The sequence below is a fragment of the Chiloscyllium plagiosum genome, unplaced genomic scaffold (assembly GCF_037043375.1).
Source record: "Chiloscyllium plagiosum isolate Xiang-an unplaced genomic scaffold, Cpla_swu_hap1 HiC_scaffold_7, whole genome shotgun sequence".
NCBI lineage: Eukaryota > Metazoa > Chordata > Chondrichthyes > Orectolobiformes > Hemiscylliidae > Chiloscyllium > Chiloscyllium plagiosum.
In genome coordinates, this window is record NW_028270145.1 from 25586932 (window position 1) to 25607517 (window position 20586).

At 45.4% G+C, this 20586-nt stretch overlaps 1 protein-coding gene and 1 long non-coding RNA gene across 2 annotated transcripts; both read left to right on the forward strand.

The window, feature by feature from the left end:
• Positions 1 to 603: 603 nt before the first annotated feature.
• Positions 604 to 6915, forward strand: LOC148149580 (uncharacterized). The gene is made up of 4 exons (XR_015757521.1): positions 604 to 685; positions 839 to 1128; positions 1768 to 1903; positions 6706 to 6915. It is a non-coding gene; the product is annotated as an uncharacterized LOC148149580 (long non-coding RNA).
• A 1829-nt stretch (positions 6916 to 8744) lies between these two features.
• gbx2 (gastrulation brain homeobox 2) lies at positions 8745 to 11295 on the forward strand. The gene is made up of 2 exons (XM_043694555.2): positions 8745 to 9541; positions 10511 to 11295. The coding sequence occupies exons 1-2, from the start codon at positions 8986 to 8988 to the stop codon at positions 11059 to 11061; spliced, it is 1107 nt and encodes a 368-aa protein (XP_043550490.1). The 5' UTR covers positions 8745 to 8985; the 3' UTR covers positions 11062 to 11295.
• The last annotated feature ends 9291 nt before the right edge of the window (positions 11296 to 20586 follow it).

The following is a 20586-nucleotide window of genomic DNA, read 5'->3' on the forward strand; positions in this document are numbered from 1 at the left end:
AGCCCCAACATCCACACACACACGCACAAAAACCGGGAAATAAATTGTCACGATTGATCACGCCTACACATTAAGCAAAATGAGAAATCTGTTCTGAGACTGAGCTACTAACTGCTTATTGAATATGTATTTTACCAAATACTTTTGGACATTTGACATGGATTTAAGTTAACGCGTTACTCTGCTCTGTAAGGATAAATGCACAGGGCATTGTTTCGGGGGTCGTGTTGGGGTCCAACAAATGCACTTAAAATGTGGTTGCTTCTGATGGCAATATTCTGGTATGGACTCTGCTTGATGCGCGTCGAAGTTCAAAATGATATTGAATTCTCTGGCAACGACTGTGCACTACTTTAACCCTCATAACTCTAACTTTTAACTCGGGGACGAATCTTTGACAAAAAATACTTAGGGTTGTTTAAAACTGGGATTTTTTTTTTGTATTTGTTGTTTGTTTTGTAAATTGAGCAGCAGTGTGCCCTTCAAGGATATGATAAACGATTGTAGCCGTGATCTATACTGACCTGAGACATTGTTTCTGCAGTCCTCACTATCTCCTCAGGGTTAAACATCTGAAGGGCTTATGCCCGAAACGTCGATTCTCTTGCTCCTCGGTTGCTGCCTGACCTGCTGTGCTTTTCCAGCCTCGAAAGAGTTCATATCTGTCCGTCACACCTCACCCCAGGTATATCTGAGTGCCCCCCCCCCCCCCACCCCCTTCTAAAGCACACCATTTTAGTACAACATTTTTCTTAACCGTGTCTATGGAGACGCCTGTCCGGTGTTCTTTAGCTAGTGACCGTTGGACTCCAAACATTAACTCTTTTTTTCTCCACAGGATACTTCCAGAGATCTGGCAAGTTTATCCAGCACTTTCTGCTTTTGATTCCTTGAAGAGAGTACCCTTTCTAAAATGAATTCAACCCGACAGACGCTGTTTAAAAAAATCCTTTAATCTGTGCTTTGCTGTCTTCTCTCAAAGTGGGTGCAGTCGGGTTTCGTTTCAGAGCCGATAGCCCTGGGATTCCGTACTCTCTTTCAATCCCGCGCTTGTTGGTTGACGGGGGGCTGCCTCTAAAAGCAGCCGGGAGGATTTTTATTTAAAACGCTATCGAAAGCGAACATAGAGTGAGTGCTTCAACTGGTTGCCGACATCAGTTTGTTCACTGTGTCTGTGTGTGTGTGTGTGTGTGTGTCTGTGTGTGTGTGTGTGTCTGTGTGTGTGTGTCTGTGTGTGTGTCTGTGTGTCTGTCTGTGTGCGTGTGTCTGTCTGTGTGTGTGTCTGTGTGTCTGTCTGTGTGTGTCCGTTTGTCTATGTTTGTGTGTGTCTGTGTGTGTGTGTGTCTGTGTGTGTGTCTGTGTGTCTGTCTGTGTGTGTCTGTGTGTGTGTCTGTCTGTGTGTGTGTCCGTGTGTCTATGTGTGTGTGTCTGTGTGTGTGTGTCTGTGTGTGTCTGTGTGTGTGTGTGTGTGTCTGTGTGTGTGTCTGTGTGTCTGTCTGTGTGTGTCTGTCTGTGTGTGTCTGTGTGTGTGTCTGTGTGTCTGTCTGTGTGTGTCCGTGTGTCTATGTGTGTGTGTCTGTGTGTGTCTGTGTGTGTGTCTGTGTGTGTCTGTGTGTCTGTGTGTGTGTCTGTGTGTGTCTGTGTGTGTCTGTGTCTGTGTGTGTGTGTGTATCTGTGTGTCTGTGTGTGTGTTTATTTGGGGAGTGGGGGAACTCCACCCTCTCTTGTTTCTTACCCTTTAACTTGGCAACTCTCCTTTTTTCACAGCTGGCTGTAGGATTTGCATTGCTCTGATGTGCCTAAATAATGAAGAATAGAAAATCAGATAAAGGGTGAAACCCACAACTTCAAGGTGCTGAAGAGGAACTTCAATGGGATACATGAATCGGCGAGGGGCTGGCCGGTTAGGAGATAAATAGATTTTTTTCTGCCCACCTCCCCCCTTGCCCCAACTTTTCCCTGTTAACCCACAGCCTTTTTATATAACGTTACGCTCATTCTCTCAGCGACATGCCGTCCGCATGGAAACTTGCAAAGGGGCCCTTTCAAAACATTTCACTAACATCCACGAACCTTCTCCTCAAATCTACCCCATACACATACATAGAGAGAAACACACACACACAGAGAAACACACACAAATACATAAACGCATACACACACACACACTCAGACACACAAACACATAGAGAGAAACACACACACAGAGAAACACACAGACACAGAGAAACACACACAGACACACAAACACACATATGCAAATGCACACACACACACATACACACACAGACATACACACACAAAACACACACATACACCCCACACATATTCACCCCACCACACATGCCTAAACCTCACACATACACACCACCACGCATACACCTCAACACGCATACCCACACACACCGCACACCCTACACACACCCACACACATACACCCCACAACACATACACAAGCCCCATACACACACCCCACCACACATTCACATAAACCCCGCACCTATTCAACCCACCACACATGCATACACCCTACACATTCTTACCCAACCACACATGCATACACCCTACACATTCTTACCCCACCACACATGCATACAACCCACACATACACCCTGCACATGCATACACCTCACCGCACATACCCCTCACCACACATGCACATCACACACATACACACTGCACATGCATATACCTCACCGCACATACGCCTCACCACACATGCATATCACACACATACACACTGCACATGCATACACCTCACCACACATACACCTCACCACAGCCACACTACACACACACCTCACCACACATATACACCACATACATACACACTGCATATGCATACACCTCACCACATACACACCCCACACACATACACCTCACCACATATACACACCGCATACATACACACTGCACATGCATACACCTCACCACATACACACCCCACACACATACACCTCACCACACATACACACCACATACATACACACTGCACATGCATACACCTCACCACACACTTCACACAGATACACCTCACCACACATACACATCACACACATACACCCTGCACATGCATACACCTCACCGCACATACCCCTCACCACACATACACATCACACACATACATACTGAACATGCATACACCTCACCACACATCCCACACACATACACCTCACCACACATACACACTGCACATGCATACACCTCACCACATACACACCTCACACACATACACCTCACCACATATACACACCACATACATACACACTGCACATGCATACACCTCACCACACACACACCCCACACACATACCCCTCACCACACATACACATCACACACATACACACTGCACATGCATACACCTCACCTCACACACCCCACACACATACACATCACACACATACACACCACGCACATACACCCTGCACATGCATACACATCACCACACACATACACCTCACCACATATACACACCACATACATACACACTGCACATGCATACACCTCACCACACACACACCCCACACACATACCCCTTACCACACATACACATCACACACATACACCCTGCACATGCATACACGTCACCACACACACACCCCACACACATACACATCACACACATACACACTGCACATGCATACACCTCACTGCTCATACCCATCACCACACATACACATCACACACATACACCCTGCACATGCATACACCTCACCGCACATACCCCTCACCACACATACACATCACACACATACATACTGAACATGCATACACCTCACCTCACACACCCCACACACATACACCTCACCACACATACACCTCACCACACATACACACTGCACATGCATACACGTCACCACACACACACCACACACACACCACACACACATACCCCTCACCACACATACACATCACACACATACACACTGCACATGCATGCACCTCACCACATACACACCCCACACACATACCCCTCACCACACATACACATCACACACATACACACTGCACATGCATACACCTCACCTCACACACCCCACACACATACACCTCACCACACATACACACCACGCACATATACACACCACATACATACACACTGCACATGCATACACCTCACCACACACACACCCCACACACATACCCCTCACCACACATACACATCACACACATACACACTGCACATGCATACACGTCACCACACACACACCCCACACACATACACCTCACCACACATACACACACTCCACTACACATAACCTCACTACGAACACATACACTCCACTACACATACACCTCACCACACACACATACACTCCACACACATAACCTCACCACACACACCACTTCATCACCACACATAGACAAAACCTTACAACACACAACCCACCACAGGTACATACACGCACATACACACCACACCACACATACACACACCCCACCACTCACATACCCACAGACAGCCGATCACACATATACACACACATACCACACATACATACTCACCACAGCACCGAGACTTAGTCTCCTTCTCGGTATCCTCCTGCTTGAACCGTTTGCTGGCTCTGTCAGTACAGTAAAGGCGCAACCCCAGCATCCTAGCCCGCGGGGATGAGTTCGATTACGGCCCTCCGCTGGGTGGCCTGAAGCTCTGGCTCTGTTTTGCTGCCAATCCCACCCCTTCCCCGTTCCTCGGGCCTTGTCCTTCTTAATACCACCTCACCCGAACTGCACTGTTAACGAGCACTTCAACAAAGAGAGGTACCTTCCGCGCCGCCCCCTCTGGACGGTGGCGATTCCCCCTTGAGAGTCTGCCTCATTACAGAGGAGGGGGCTGGGGGAGGTTCAGGATTTGTTTGGGTGGGGGGTGGTGGTGATGGAGAGAAAACCAAGTGGTCTCTAATTGATTGCACCGATTAATAAGGGCCCTGTCAAAGAGCATGAGCCTATTTATGTGCATCAGTCCATCACTGAACCGACTGAGAATTCGGTTAATTCACGTCCAACGTGTGACATGGTTTAAATCCAAATGGGATAAAGAGCAGGGGGGGAAACAAGGAATTGCTCGGCTGGTGAACCAGTCAAGAGGGGAGAGAACTATTTCCAAACACCGATCTGCAACTCGCCTCCTCAAATCTCTAAAAGGGAGTTGGTAAATACTGGGACACGTGCGGAGACCATTGTACAACGCGCTGTTGGGGTGGTGGAACTCATTGATGGCTTGTTGCAAAGGGCCAGCAGGGGGACGATGGGCCGAACTGGCATCCTCTCCTTGCGCTGTCCCACCCCTTGCATTTGTATGAGGTCCTTGTGGAAAGGCCGCAGGGCCGCGGCTGATAAAGATGTACCACGAAGGCGCGCCGTTCACAACAAAAGGGGAACAAGAGGGCTGGGGAACAAAGTTTTTTAATGTGCAAACTTCCACCGCTTTGCCCACGAAGGGGGATTGGGCGGCGTGACAAAAGCGGCCAGACTGTGGATAGCGAAATCCTCCCAGAACCGAGAGAGGAAAACTGAGATGTCTCAAAACAGCACTTGTACGAATGGTTAGTGACAAAACTGTCAACTCCCTGAATCCCACACATTGATAGCTCCGTTTGACCCAATCTGACGGATCACTCTGTGATCTGAATTACCGCCTGACTCCACCCCTGTCATTAGAGACCTGCACCAGAATCACACCCGCTAGATCACCAGAAAGCTGGACATCGGAGCGGGTGGCGCGTAGGGTCCAAATCCTGACAGTACAGAAGTTTAGTGTGTTTTATTCCTCAAAGTCTATCTAGTTAGTAAAGGGTCGACGCTTCCGGGGAATAAAACACCCCGTATCTTTTGCTTTTTTTAAAAAATACGATTTTCAAACTTATCTTTAGCTGCCTGCCTGCTAATGGTTAGCTGAGGTGTTTAGATCCAGTCTGACAATTCAGTCCAGTCGATTTGTTTATAATTCCTGAGAGACTGCTTAAAGTGCATGACCAAAAATATCAAGCCAGGTATGGGGCAGGTTTTTTTTAAAAAGTATATTTTGAAATGTGTTCATTACGTCCAGCAATTGTTTGGCAACAATTACCAGTTTCATTCCCTAGGGGCTTTCACAGTCAGACCTGGAAGAAATGATGGTGAATCCCAAAACGGTGAACTCCGGCAATGTTCGACGGGATGAAGGAGACTTGCTCTCTTTCACGTGACTCCATGTTCCCTCTCTACTCTTTGGAATCTCTTCTCCTTCCACGCTTTAACACACTGCTTCCTGTCCGCGTCTGTTGTGGTAAATGTCGACTTTCCCACGTACTCTCTTCCCAAGGATCCGGTCCACTCGGTTTCTCCATCCTTACTCTCCTAACCCGCCCAAGCGGCTTCGTTTCCTCCACCTTTTTAACTATCCACTCTCACTCTCTGTTCTATCCCTTCATTCTTTATTTTCGTTCAACTTCTCTGTTTTAAAATCCTCACCTGCCCCCTTTCTCCCTCCCTCACTCATCCACTTTAAAAAGTTAACATCTGTGTGTGTGTGTCTCTCTCTCACACACACAGAGAAACTCTCTCATTCCTCCCATTTCTGCGAGACGTGCTGTTTTGTTTTAAATCTCCGGTTTTAACGTCGCACACTCAGGATTCAACTATTTCTCTGGCGGTATAGATCACATATTTTATATATATAATATACATATTAATTTCCTCTCTCTTCTTTTACTGGCTTTTCAGTGCTGGAGAAACACACAGTGTTGCATCTGCCTTGGAAGCTACCCGAAACAGTAGCAGAGAAAAGAGCAGCCCCTTATCGATTTAATGCTATCACGTTAGTGAATAACTCGTTTACATAATCGCTGGCCAGGGGCTGACTTAGAACCACATGGAGTCTATTCTCCCCTTGAGTTGAAAAAAAATGCAATGAATAAAAAGTTTAACTCAGTGGTCCGCGTCTCGCAAATTAGTGTGTCTGAAGACTGAACCAATGCACAACAAGCCCTTTGTAATCCCAATATCCAGGACACTAAAGCGATTCTTCTCGATCGGGGCCCCGGCTGAATGGCGGTCCCTTTGCCTTCTTCCTCAAATAAAATCAACAAAATAAAATCTGACCAGCCTCCCCCCAAACACACACACACCGACTGTGATAAAGCCCACGACACCGGGATGTAAATAAATAGAGGGAGAGCCCGTGCAGTGTCCCTGGCACCAGCTAACCTGAGATTTCACTCATGGCACATGGTGCACTAAGTACCAGGTCGGACCTTCCTTGCCTACTACGGTTGCGGGGATGGGAAGGGAGGCTTAAATCAGGACATTCCACACACACACACACCTTCTCTGGGTGACGGCTGATCTGACGGATTGTGTGAAACCTTTGGTTTATAGTTATACTCAGTACTAACAGTTTGGCATCCCCCAACACCCCCCTCCTCCACCCAACCACAACCGCCACACACCCCCACCCAATCCCAGTTTCACAAGTTAACGGAGAGATGTGTAACCGTGCCCAGAAATGCAGAAGCCGCTCCAACTCACAGAGAGAGAGAGAGAGCTCCCAAGGACTTTTCGATCGATGGTGCCCATTAAGCAGCGATTTACGGTTACTGGCCGTCAGCTCTGCTCCCAGTCCTGCGAGCTTTCAGACCAATTTCTGAGCTCCCAGCTTGCACTTTTGCGATGTATATTTAATGCAGGTCCTGAATAAATAAAGTATATGAAGAGGTCACTTTTAAAGTTATCTTTGTTGCTAATGTGGTTGCATCTGGACAGAAAGGCGTGTCTGTCAGCGTGCCAGCCCCGGATCAGTGAGTGAGTCTGACTCCAATCATCTTCCCCCAACCCCCGAAAAAGACCCTGTGTCGTGGGCTGCAGGTCCTCCCGGTGTTTGGAGGCAGTTGCAGTTCGTCTGAGGGCCACAAAGATTGGTGTGTATGCAGATCCTGCCACACTTTTGCCTGTTTAGCATCCCACCATTACCCACAGTTAAAACTTTGCACTGAGATATGTGTCTGCGGTTGCAACATTTAAAAATAGACCAGATATCATTGTGTAGCACTCCCGTTGCAAGGAATAACATGCACATGTAAATATATATAATTGCTTGCAAGGTACATCCAGTAGAACCACAGCGGAATGAGTCAGGCTAACTGGCTCGATTGTCTAGACAGCTAGCAGGAGCCAGAAAGGCCGAATGGCCTGTGAAAGGTCATCGACTTGAAACGGCAGCTGTGTTTCTCCCCGCAGAAGCTGCCTGACTTCCTGAGATTTTTCATTCGTTAGTTCAGAAATTCCCAGGTTCCGCGGTTTCCCTCTCTGGCCCCGGTGTACCATTCTGAAGGCGTGCCTGAATTAAAATCAACAACAAACACCTCAGGCACACTTTAATAGCCACATAAAAGTTTGTGACAAATTTGAGAAGGTGCGGGCGGGGGCGTTTGCAATGCTGAGGGACAGCGAGGATGGGTGGACGGGCCAGGGGGGCTAGCTCAAGGTGCAGGGAGATGATGATGGGAAGGGGCCCCGTGGGATGTGTGTGTGTGTGTGTGTGTTGGGGGGACGCCCCGCCCAGCCCCTCCGAGCGCCGCCAATCCACGGGGAGGAGGGCGGGCCCACGTGACCCGGGACGGGCTGCAAGTTTGCAAGAAAATGTGAATGAGAGGGAAAAGGCGAGCGGGATTTGTAGCTGGCTCCCTTGGCCGGGAGGTAACCTCCTTGAAGTCGAGTCCCTGTCCCCAGCGTAGTGAGCCCAACACTCTTCACCCCCCCCTCCCTCCTCTTCCTCTCTCCCTCACTCTGTACTCCAACCTGCGACCCACTCGGACTGAAAGAGTGATGCTGTCCAGAGGAAATCGACCCCTCACTCTACCAGCAGGGAATTGAGTTGTAGCAGGGGTTGGCAGAATTTCTTGCATTCCCCCCTACACTCTCTCCCTCTTCCCCCCTCCCCCCCTTTCTTTTTCCTTCCCACGACCCTTCTCTGAGCCAGTACCCAGCTCCGAGGGCTTTTTTTGTATGTCTGCCGACTCCAGCCCGCTCACTGTAATGCAGAGGCCACTGGGGACCAGTACCGCTTTCAGCATAGACTCACTGATAGGCAGCAACCCTGCTCCCAGCGCCGGGCACTTCGTCTACACCGGCTACCCCATGTTCATGCCTTACCGCCCGGTGGTGCTCCCACCGCCGCCCGCTGCTCTCGCCCAGCCGTCCCTGCAGCACAGTCTGCACGCCGTGCCCCACGGCCAGTCCACTCACCCTCACCCTCACTCCCACCCCGTCAGCAACCTCGCCGGCTCACTGGCCAACGGCTTCTGCACCAGCCTGGGCCAGGGCATGGCCGTCACTACACTGATGGCCACTCTGCCGGGCACCGGGGAAGGCAGCCGCAGTTTCCCCTCCGGTCAGCAGCACCAGGAGCCGGCCGCTCGGAAATTCCTGCAAGCCGCCCTGGGCAGCCCGGACAAGGTGGAAGGCGGCCGGCAGCAGGACGGGGAGGAAGCCAAAGCATTCCTGTGCAAAGACAGCTCGGCTGTCTCCTTCCCTGTGGCCGAGACGGTGCACGCAGTGATCGGTGAGTGAGTGAGACGGAGAAAGCGGGGGTTGTGGGTGGGGGTGGGGGGGAAACAAGCTGACATGGCAGATCTGAGATGGGGAGAAGTTGGGGGAGATGTATGTGTCTGTGTTTGTGTGTGCCTCCCTGTGTGTGTCTATATGTATCTCTGTGTCTGTATATCTCTGTGTGTGTGTGTGTGTGTTTGCGGTGTTGGAGGTGGGGGTTGGTGTGGAAATTGCTCAGTGCCAGGATCTAGCATCCCCCCCCCCCCCCACAACCTCCTCCTTGGGCATGTTTATATCCTCCCCTCCCCTTGCAAGTCCCCCATTGCAACCTTTTTTTTTCATCTCTTTATTAAAGCAATCAAACTTGGGGAGATGGGGAAAATAAAAGATTGCACCATTGCTGAGGTTTTTTGTTTTGTGTGTGTGTGGGAGTGGGGGGGGGGGGGGGGGGGGAGGCTGTGGGGTGGGGGGAGAGAGAGAAAGGGAGGGGAACTACAAACAGAAGCCGCCGCTGGGTCATTCAGTACTAAACTGTCCGGGGGCGGAGGGGTGGGGGGAGGTGGGGCAAGGAAGGATCTTACTTCCCAAAACAAATGGGAATGAGGGACAATAATGGCCTTTGCGGGGAGAACGGGTCATTATAAACACATCAATTGCTTATAAGTTGTGTGTGTGAGTGTGAGGCAGCCAGTACCCCACACATTTTATCAGTAAATCTCTATCATATGAGCGAGTCCCAATTCATTCAAAAGATGTATCACAAATCGTACGTAATGCAACAGTTAAGAGTTTCTTAAAAGTTATTTTATAAATAATTAGCTGTAATCGCGTGTACCACTGACTAGTTTTGGGACTGGAGAAATCTGTCACCTCTCTCTCTCTCTCTCTCTCTGCCTCTCCCCCTCTCTCTCTGTCTCTCCCCCTCTCCCTCTGTCTCTCCCTGTCTCCCTCTCTCTCTGCCTGCCTCCTTCCCTCTACCCAGGTGCTGTCACCTCCGGCAGGGCGCCAGGGAAGGACGATTTGAAAGCAGCGGATGACGACTGCCGGAGTAAGGAGGAGAGCTTCTCGATGGACAGTGATCTCGACTACAGCTCGGACGAGAACGGCGCGGCGCCGGCGCTGCACAAGAGCGAGGACGCGTGCCCGGGTCTGGGAGAGGAGAGCACGCAGGGCCACACCGCGGGCCCGACCAACCCCGCGGCCAACACCGGCGGCAGCAGCAAGAACAGAAGGAGACGGACGGCTTTCACCAGCGAGCAACTCCTGGAGCTGGAGAAAGAGTTCCACTGCAAGAAGTACCTGTCCCTCACCGAGAGGTCCCAGATCGCCCACTCCCTCAAACTCAGCGAGGTGCAGGTGAAAATCTGGTTCCAGAACAGGCGGGCAAAGTGGAAACGGGTGAAAGCCGGCAATGCCAACTCCAAATCCGGGGAACCCTCCAGGAATCCCAAGATTGTCGTCCCCATACCCGTGCACGTCAGTAGGTTTGCCATCAGAAGTCAGCACCAACAGTTGGAACAACCCAGACCTTAAAACAAAAGGGGGAAAGAGAGAGAAAAAAACTAACTTTCAAACACTTTACAAGACTTCTTTTGAAAAAAAAATACGCACCACACGCACATACAAAGGACAAAACGATTTCTTTTTTTCTCTGAGAATCGAAAACTTGCCAATGGACAGACTCCCCTATTTATTATAAATGATTAAGTATACTCTGTTTGTATATAAGTACTGAGAGAGAGAAAAATACATCAGCTATATACAGTATTTTGACTGTTTTTTTTGTGGACCAAAACTTGTACAGTGAGAATTGCACAACATTTTGGAGAGAAGGGACCTCCATAACAGCACCATTTAGCTCAACTCAAAACATTGCTCTCTCATTGTTCCATCAAATGCCAAAAGGTAAATTTCCGTAAAATATTGCTATTTAATACTTGTTTTTTTTAAAGGAAGCAAAAATCTGTAACCGCAGACCTTTCCATTCTGATAGATCTTTGTGTGGGTTTTTTTTTACAATTCTATATAATACTTTTTCTGTTCGTTCCTGACAGCATTTGCTTTTCAAATAGCGGTTCCAGTTTTAAACGAGAAACGTGTGTGTATATGTATATATGTATAAGACGGATGGTGTTAATTTATTTTACATTTTGTCTTTTGGGGGAAAAATGTAGCACATTTCTTATAAATGATGAAAATACTCCAAAAAAAAATCACGTAAAATATAACAGTTGTGTAATAAATTCGAGCGGCGGTTCCATACATAATGCAGTTCCTGTCAAGTTTTCCGTTCGATAGGTTTCCGGTTAAAGATTTTAAGAGGCTTTTTTTATTTGGGGGAGGGGATTGATGGGGTAAGGGGAAGCAGGCAAAAAAAACGCTTCTCGAGACCGGATATTTTTGGAATCATGGTCTGAAAGGGAAAGGCTAGCAATAACGAGGGCGATCTCTGGGCGTCAGAAAGTTTCACATTTCACGGATGGTAAACAGGGAAACGATTAAAATGGTCTGAACGCAGTTCTGAATGAAGTTGCCCTGCCTGTAGCCACCGTTACCAAACTGTTGTCCTCTTAATTTTATAACATAAAACTTACTTCCTAGCCACGTGTAAATTCAAATAATCCACATAAAACACCTTGGCGTCTCTGAGTTTGAATAAATGACCCGAGATGTTGCACAAACGCTGGCAGCATTTCATCTGACCCAGAAACTCCCCCGTAATATATTCGTGATTTGGGTTTCTATATCGGATTATTGTTTGACTTTACATATAATTTAAGATTGTCTATCTCAAACCATCATATGCTTATTACGATTTAAGTTTATAAATGATTCGAGAAATGTGTGTTTCATGTGATGAATTTATGATTTGTGTTGAAATATATACATAAACTCAGACCATGATTTATATGATTTGAGTTTAAATCTCAAATCATACTCACATCTTTCGCTTATATCATTTGAATTTACGTATGTCATTACATGTATGAACTCAAATCGTGTATAAGTCAAACATGATATTTATGATTTAAGTTTATATATTTTATCATATATACTCAATCGTCTGTACATGTAAATTGTGATTTGAGTTATATACGATTTGAGGTAGAGAGATGATTTGACTTGGTTTATATTATGATTTCAGTTTATATATAATTTGTGTTATTTATCACAATTTGAGTTTAGATATAATTAAGTTTATATATTATGAAATATATAAATTTAATTTACGATTTGTTGTGTACGATTTGAGTTTATATATAACCAAATCATATACAACTCGAATCATGTGATTTGACTTTGCTTATATATCTCAAATCATAGACCCAAATCACAGGATTTGACTATATGATTTATGCATAGAAAAGCACTGAGCCAATTCCATATGTCATGCCAATCGATTTATCACAAAGATAAAACAGGGATCGAATTCATCAGATGAACATGTTGGTCATTTTAATTTTTTTTGCAATAAGTAAGCGATAGTGGTATTATTCTCTTCCAATTCTATCGGAAATGCAGCCGGTCAAATACCTGTCCACAAGAATTTGACACTTGACAGCACCCTTCCCTCTAACCCCCATCCCCAGTCCACCTTACTGCAACCAACCTAAAATAACAAGAACTTGGCTGAACTTTCACAGGGTTCAACTTGGCAGCGATTCGTCTGTGGGGAGTTCAAATTGGGGATCCACGTCTGCAGAAACAGGCCATATTTTGCAAATAAAATTACGGGGTGGGGGGTGACTTTGCGAGAAGCGAGCTCACAAGGCGGACTGTTTTCATGTAGAGTTGCTTGTGTATTTTATTTTCAAACGCTGTAATTTCTCCAGAGAGAAAACATTATCTGCAAATCGGTAAAATCAACACCCACAACAATACCCCAGTGACCACTTGCTACACAGCATTCGCTGAACTTCCTGATTGTCCCCTTGGCTAAATCAAATACAGGAGGTCAAAACGATTGAGGCAAATCATTTAGCCCCACATTCACATCGCAGCAATTTCTCGCCCCACCACCAACAATGAAAAAGTCCAAAGTTGCCTCGGCACCCCCTCCCTCTCTCTCTCTCACACACACACACACACACACACACACACTTTCTCCCCCCAGTCCCCCTGACAAGTGCACACACGCACACTCCAAAGTGTTGGCAGCGATGGTGACAGTGTTGTATTGTTGTAGCCCTGACCCAGAATAAACGATACACGTCAGGATGTAGCGAGTACAAGATAAACAACGGGGCATTTGATCGCTGTCACTATCGCCATCATCAGCGCTTTAATTTGGCTGCCTAATGAGTCAGATCACGGGGAGAGATAAAAATTGTCAATCGCCGTGGCTTTTAATGAATTTTTTCGCAAATTGTAATCAAGCACGAACGTCTCAGCCCAGTGATTAATGGGCCCCAAGAGAGATAGCTAGCAGCACCTCGCTTTTCATTACATCTCATACACGCTGCACTAAATTAACAGCAACTTGTCTGCGCTTAAAATTAAGTCCAAATGATTAATTTTGATGGGGAGGCTATAGACTAGCTCGTCCTAATAGTTACTGGCCCGCGCTGCTTCCTACAATGAATAGTGCTTCGGTGCTGAATATTATTCCCTTTCCCTTGTATAAGTTGCCTACTTACAACCGATAAATCGCCGGGGGAGGAGAGGGATATTTGTTAATGTCAGAAAACTATTAATAATGACAACACGCCAGGAAGCACACTGTGACTGAACTATTTTGATTTTCGCGTGTGGATAGGAGATAAATTAACATACACGGGGTATGTACATACATGTTGAAGCTATCTCGCTGAATTTCCCAACAGAAACCCACTCTTGCTTCCCTGAAAATACTTAACAATTTCACTTCCTCCTGGACAGCCACTCTTTTTTTTGGAATAGAGTCATGTCATGGATCACAGGGGGCTTCGGCTAGTTTTGGTTTTTTTGGAAAAGATGTATTTGATCGCCCTTTATGTCTAATTAGCTCACTACCTCGAACTCGGAGATGGGCAATAATTAGAGGGTGGCTCTGGTGAAACAGCATTTATCTGCGCCCGTTGGTTTGGCCCAAAAAAGAAACAAAGCGGTGCCCACCTTTCAGAAAGCACCCGGCTGCTGTGAAATCTCTGCCCGCCGCGAACTCAAAACAAATCGAGTTTTTGAACCATCTCCGACGTATTTTGTGTTGAGCGGCGGCTCTCAGAAAGTTAACAATTTGCATAAACTTTTAGTGACAGAGAAAAAAAAATCACGCAGAGGATTTGAAGAAACGGTGGTGTGTGGTGCATGACAATGTCCAGGGTTGCTTGAAGTTAGTGGGGGGGGGGGGGTATTCAACGCGGGGAAAATTGACTAGTTTACATGAGAATTGATCGAGCCACATATTAATGCGACACTGACCAGATAAGTAAGGTTATTTGGAATGCTCTTCCTGGTCTTAATGGGACCTGGCATCAGTCTGAAAGCAGTCTTTTTCCCACCTCCTCCATCCCCTCCCATACCCTCAAACCAGGAGACTCCCAGATTGTTAAGAGACACCCGAAGCAGGGACGAATCTCTGCAATAATGTTGTGGAGCACGTGTGCCTTCTCTCCTCTCACCCTGGCCTCAGTAATTCATTCACAGGTACACTCCCAAAACACAGCAGCTCCTAACCAACTCCACCACACGTTGATTTACATCTATTTTATAAACCGCGTTAAAATAGACCGAAATGCCAGGAGGAATTCGTGACCCTTTCGGAAGGGGAAATGCAAGTGTGGCAACTTTGCAATACAAGTGTGGGAGTAGACCTAAAGACGGGAATGCTCATTTCTTGAATTACAACTTTTTGAACGTGATCGCCGTGATAGGATATAGTACACGGGCTGGTGTGCTGCCATTTAAATGACATTGGAAATGGCCACGTTGCTCTGTGCGGAGGGGTTAACAGAAGTTGTCTAACTGCGACTTAGCATCAGCCGAGTGTCTTCCAAGGGAGCTTAATATATGTGTGGGTGATATTCACTGTTAAAATGAAGCGAGATAGAACCTAATAAAAACCTATTAGACAGATATTAATGGAGATCTGTTCTCCCACCTCGCGCTGACTCGTGTCTTGGAATCAATGCACACAGCCTGAAATGGTCGTAAAAAAACTCCAGCGTCTCTTTTTTTTCATGCAAGAGGGAACCAGGACCGGTGGGGACTCCGTGTAAAACCTTTCGACAGGCTAAACTTCACATCTCCTCGAGGTCTCGAAATACAGGATTTGCCTCTGTCCGATTTTGTGTTTTGAAGGTAAAGGGACTCCCCACCTCCCCACCCCATCCCCAGTCACTGAGCGGTCCACACTGTCGAGTCGGGCACTGTCAACGAGGGAGCAAGAGACTCCTGGCAAACCGTAAACATTCCAGGGTTGCAAAATGCAAACAACATCAAGATGTAACAAATGCACCCAGTCTTTCGAATATTTATTTCAATATTTTATGTAGCTGCAGTGACTCCCTTCTGAGGAAGAGGTGAGGCATATAGAATGACCTTGGTACTGGGGTAGCGGTGCAGGGATGATTGTTAAATGGTGTGCAGCTTATAGGAGTACCCTCCCCGATTTTACCCCAAACCTCCCCAGTTCAGAGCGAGTGAGCGCTCTCATGTTGCATGTGGCGTGTACTGTGTCCGTCCTACCCCCCCCCCCCTCAAGTGACAGCTCGTCTCAATACTAAACTTCCGCCTTGTTCAACGGGTGAAACTTGGGAATCCGCAAACAAAGATCCAAATGCGAATAGTTGTGAGTGCACCAAGTCCCAGATTCTGTTTTACTCCTGCCGAATCTCAGGGGCTGTTCCTGCATTCACAACACACACAGTCCGTTCACAGGTGCAATCGGTTTCTAACGCGTTCTGTTACAGATACTCTATAGCGACTGGTGCAGATGCTCTCTAACCAGCAGTAATGCTTGCAGACACCTTCAGTCTGTACCGATTTTTTTTTAAAAAGCAGAAACTGCCTGTTGCAGATGTTCACTGCTTTACTTATCGGAGATGTGCCCGAACCGTAACCCATACTGAACGGTACAGATGTACGACGTGATCGAAATTGACAGTCACAGATGTACACTGACTGGTACCGACATAAAGAAGTTATTGCTGATTTACACCGAGTGCCACACTGACTGTCACTCCACAGTGACCGATTACACCGATACTGATTCACAATCACTATCATGGGTGCAGATTGACTTTTTATTGTATATCCCTCTGATTATTGATGTACAGTTACAGATGCACCATGTTACCATGTGAAGTGTTAGAGGTATCCATTAAACATTACCGATGTGCACTGATTATCTCATGTGTAAGCTGATGCTTACAGATGTGAACTGACTACCACAAGTGTACATTGACTGTTACATATGGCTGACAAGGACAAATATACTAATGCTGACAATATACACCGCCATTACAAGTGTATGCTGAAGGTGACCTGTGTACACTTAATGTTTCACATATTCACTGGCATATTGTTCATGTTCACAGTGATGGTTACATACACACAATGGCTTTTACTAGTGAACACTGAAAATTAAAGGGGTACTGTGACTTACTTAGGTAAACTAACTGTAACCTATGTACACGGAGTACTCTGCTTCAAATGCACATTGATTGTTACAGGAACATAACTGATGTAGATTGATTATTAAAACTATACACTGATTCTTACTTCTGTACATCAGTTACTGATGAATACTGATTGCCACCAGGATATATTCTAACTGCTACACCAAGTGTTATTATGTAAACTGATTATGCTCACTAGTAAAGCATACACTGTTAGTGATGTACACTGATTGTCATTGATGTACACTTACTGTTGGTATTCACTAACTGATACCAATCTAAACCAACTAATTGTCCTGACTATTTCACATGTATACTGATTGTTACAGTGTGTATATAGATTATTACAGGTACACTGGTTGTTACAGATGTGAATTTTACAGATGTACACTATTACAGATGTATACCAGATGCTACTGGTATACATTGAATATTACCTACAGACACTACCCAGTTAATGAAGTACACTGAACATTACAAGTGTGTACTAAATGTTAAAAGCATAAATTAATTGATATTGATGTACAATGTCTGTTTCTTAGATGCACTAACTGTAACTAATGTACAGTGACTGTTATAGTTGTACACTGTTAATAATGCCCACTTATCGCTAACAGTAACAGACATAAACTGACCATTACTGTTTTATTAACATTTAGTGGCAAACACCAAGTATTGCAGATGTATACTTGAGTGTTGCAGGTGAACATTGACAGCTACTGATGTACTAAAGCTGTTACAGATGTAAACTGACTGTTATAGTTGTACACAGAATGCTGGAGGTATATACTAACTGGTACCGAAGTATAAAGCTTACTGTGGATTTGCACTGCCTGTTACAGGTCTACATTGAATGTCATAGATGTATATTGGCTATTGCTGATCTATGCTGACAGTTACAAGTGTGCATTGACTTTTATCAATGTGCATTCTTTTATAGATGTACAAAGACAGTTACATATACTGACCTTTACATATGTCCACTGTGTATGCTGTTGCAAATTCACACTGACCGTTACTGATGTATTCTGACTGTTGCAGGTGCACACAAAACATTACAGATGTGTACTTTTCCATCTTTACAGTTTCTAGGCCTGATGAACAATTCATCTTCTTAGGGGCACACTGACAATTAAAGGTGGATATTTACTGTTCATAGACTGACAATGATTCAAACTTCATGTTTCAGGCTTATCCTGTTATAATTGTACACTGACTGTTATAGGTCTCCACTAACTTTTACTGACATACGCTGATGGTAGCTAGTGGATATTGATTATCATGGGTATACATCAACTGTTACAGGTGTGCACTAATTATTACAGGTGTACATACTGAATGTCAAAGATGTTCACACTATTACTGACATTCATTAAAGGCTAGAGGTAAACACTGTTGTTGATGTGTACTGACTGTTAAAGTTGTGAATTAACTATTGCTCTTAATATAAACAACCATTCACTCTCTGTTTTATCTGGACACTAGCTGGTGTTGATGTATGCTGACCATGTTAGGTAAAAGCTGAACATTGATAATGAACATTGTTACTGTTGCGTCCCGGCTGTCCATGATATACGCTGACTTTACAATGAGGGGTTCTGATTTGCGATAACCATTTGCACAGTAACTGTTATTGGCCTTCACAGATTGTTACTAATGTATGCTGACTCTTAGTGGCAAACTTTGACGAGCAATGATTTGTGTTGCCTGTTACTGCTGTACACTGACTGTTAAACGTGTACAGAGAATGGTGCAGACATTTGCTGGCTGTTACTGTTGTTGACTGTCAGGTATAAGTAAACAGTAGCAACTATAATGCACACTATTGCAGATACTTACTATATATTACAAGTGTGTACAGTTTCAGCTGCAAACTCATTGTTGCATGTCTGCTCTGACTATTTGTGACACACTCAAGAAGTTACAAGTATGCATGACATTTTGTTGTCAATTCTGACATACATACTGTTACACATATAAAGTGACTGTTTCAGATGAACACTGCTTCAGGCATGCATAAACCAGTCTGGATGTACATGGTCTGTTATGGATGAATAGTTTGTTTCATTTATGCACTGGCATGCTTAAATTGCACATAGATTATTAAAGATATAATCTGAGTATTTAAGGTGTACATTAACTGCTACTCATATACTATGAGAGTTACAAGTGTACACTGTAGCCGATGTTCATAGTTGCAGTTATAGACTGACCATTATCAAAGTATTTTGACTGTTATATATGCAAACTGATCTTTAATGATGTACACTGATCATTAACATTTATGCTGTGTTTGAGGTTGGTTAACTTGGATGGCTAGCTTGTAACAATGGGTTCAATTCCTGCACCAACTGAGGTTACCATGAAGGACCCTACTTCTCAACTTCTCCCCTCTCCTGAAGTGTGATAACACTAAAGTTAAACCACTGCCAGTCATGTCTCCAAAGTGAGAGAGCAGCCCTTTAGGAGTATGACAACTTTGCATTCTGTATTCTATGGATAAACTGGCTATTATAGATTTGCTGGTGGTATGACATTTTGCACTGATGTATGTTGCTGTCAGGGCAATACCCCATTACAGATGTACTCCACCTGTTATAGTTGTATACTGCCTGTAATGGATGAACACTAACTGCAAAATGACTGTTACAAGTGTACATGGACTGTCACTTACCTACACTGACCAATCCTGATGTGTACAGACTTTTACAGGTGTACACTCTCTCTGATGGATGTATGCTGACTATTAATGATGGAGATTATGAAGGTGCCATCTTTCAGATGAGATATTAAGCAAAGGGACCACCTGCCCAGCATTGTGTCTGGAAAATACCCCATGGCACTATTTTGAAAAAAAGCAAGGGGGAGTTACCCCAATTGTATTGGCCAATGGTTAGCCCTCAATCAATATTACATTTATCTAATAACTATCACATTGTCATCCAAGAGTGTGCAAATTGACCGCCTTAATTCCAACAGTTACAACATTTCAAAAGTACTTTAAGATCTCCAGTGTTTGTAAAAAAAAAGCCACAGAAATGCAAGTCTTCATTTTACAATGAGATGTTAATGAGATGCACTGAATGTAATATACCCTGGTGTACACAGACTCTACACTGATTGTTCCAATATTGTCCACCGGATGCTGCCATTGTGGTACAGTATTGCGCAATCGTAAAGGTACAATAGGCCGAATGGCCTTCTTCTGGGCCGAAACATTTCTGTGATATTGCACACTAGCCGGTTCTAACCATTGTAAATGCACAGTCAAAGAATGGTTACAGCACGGAAAGAGATCATTCAGCCCTTCGAACCTGTCTTGGCTGTCCACAATCAGCTCCACAGCCGGATGGAGTCAGCAACAGTCTGCTGTGTGGTCAGAGGAGCTAGTCCAATGATGCAGACTTTGAAAGTGGCCGGTTTCTATAGCAATGCAAAACACACAACATGAGCTGGGACA

Coding starts and splice junctions, on each gene's coding strand:
- gbx2 (XM_043694555.2), top strand. CDS start 8,986: ATGTCTGCCGACTCCAGCCCGCTCACTGTAATGCAGAGGCCACTGGGG. Junction 9,542..10,510: donor GACGGTGCACGCAGTGATCG/GTGAGTGAGTGA, acceptor CCCTCTACCCAG/GTGCTGTCACCTCCGGCAGG.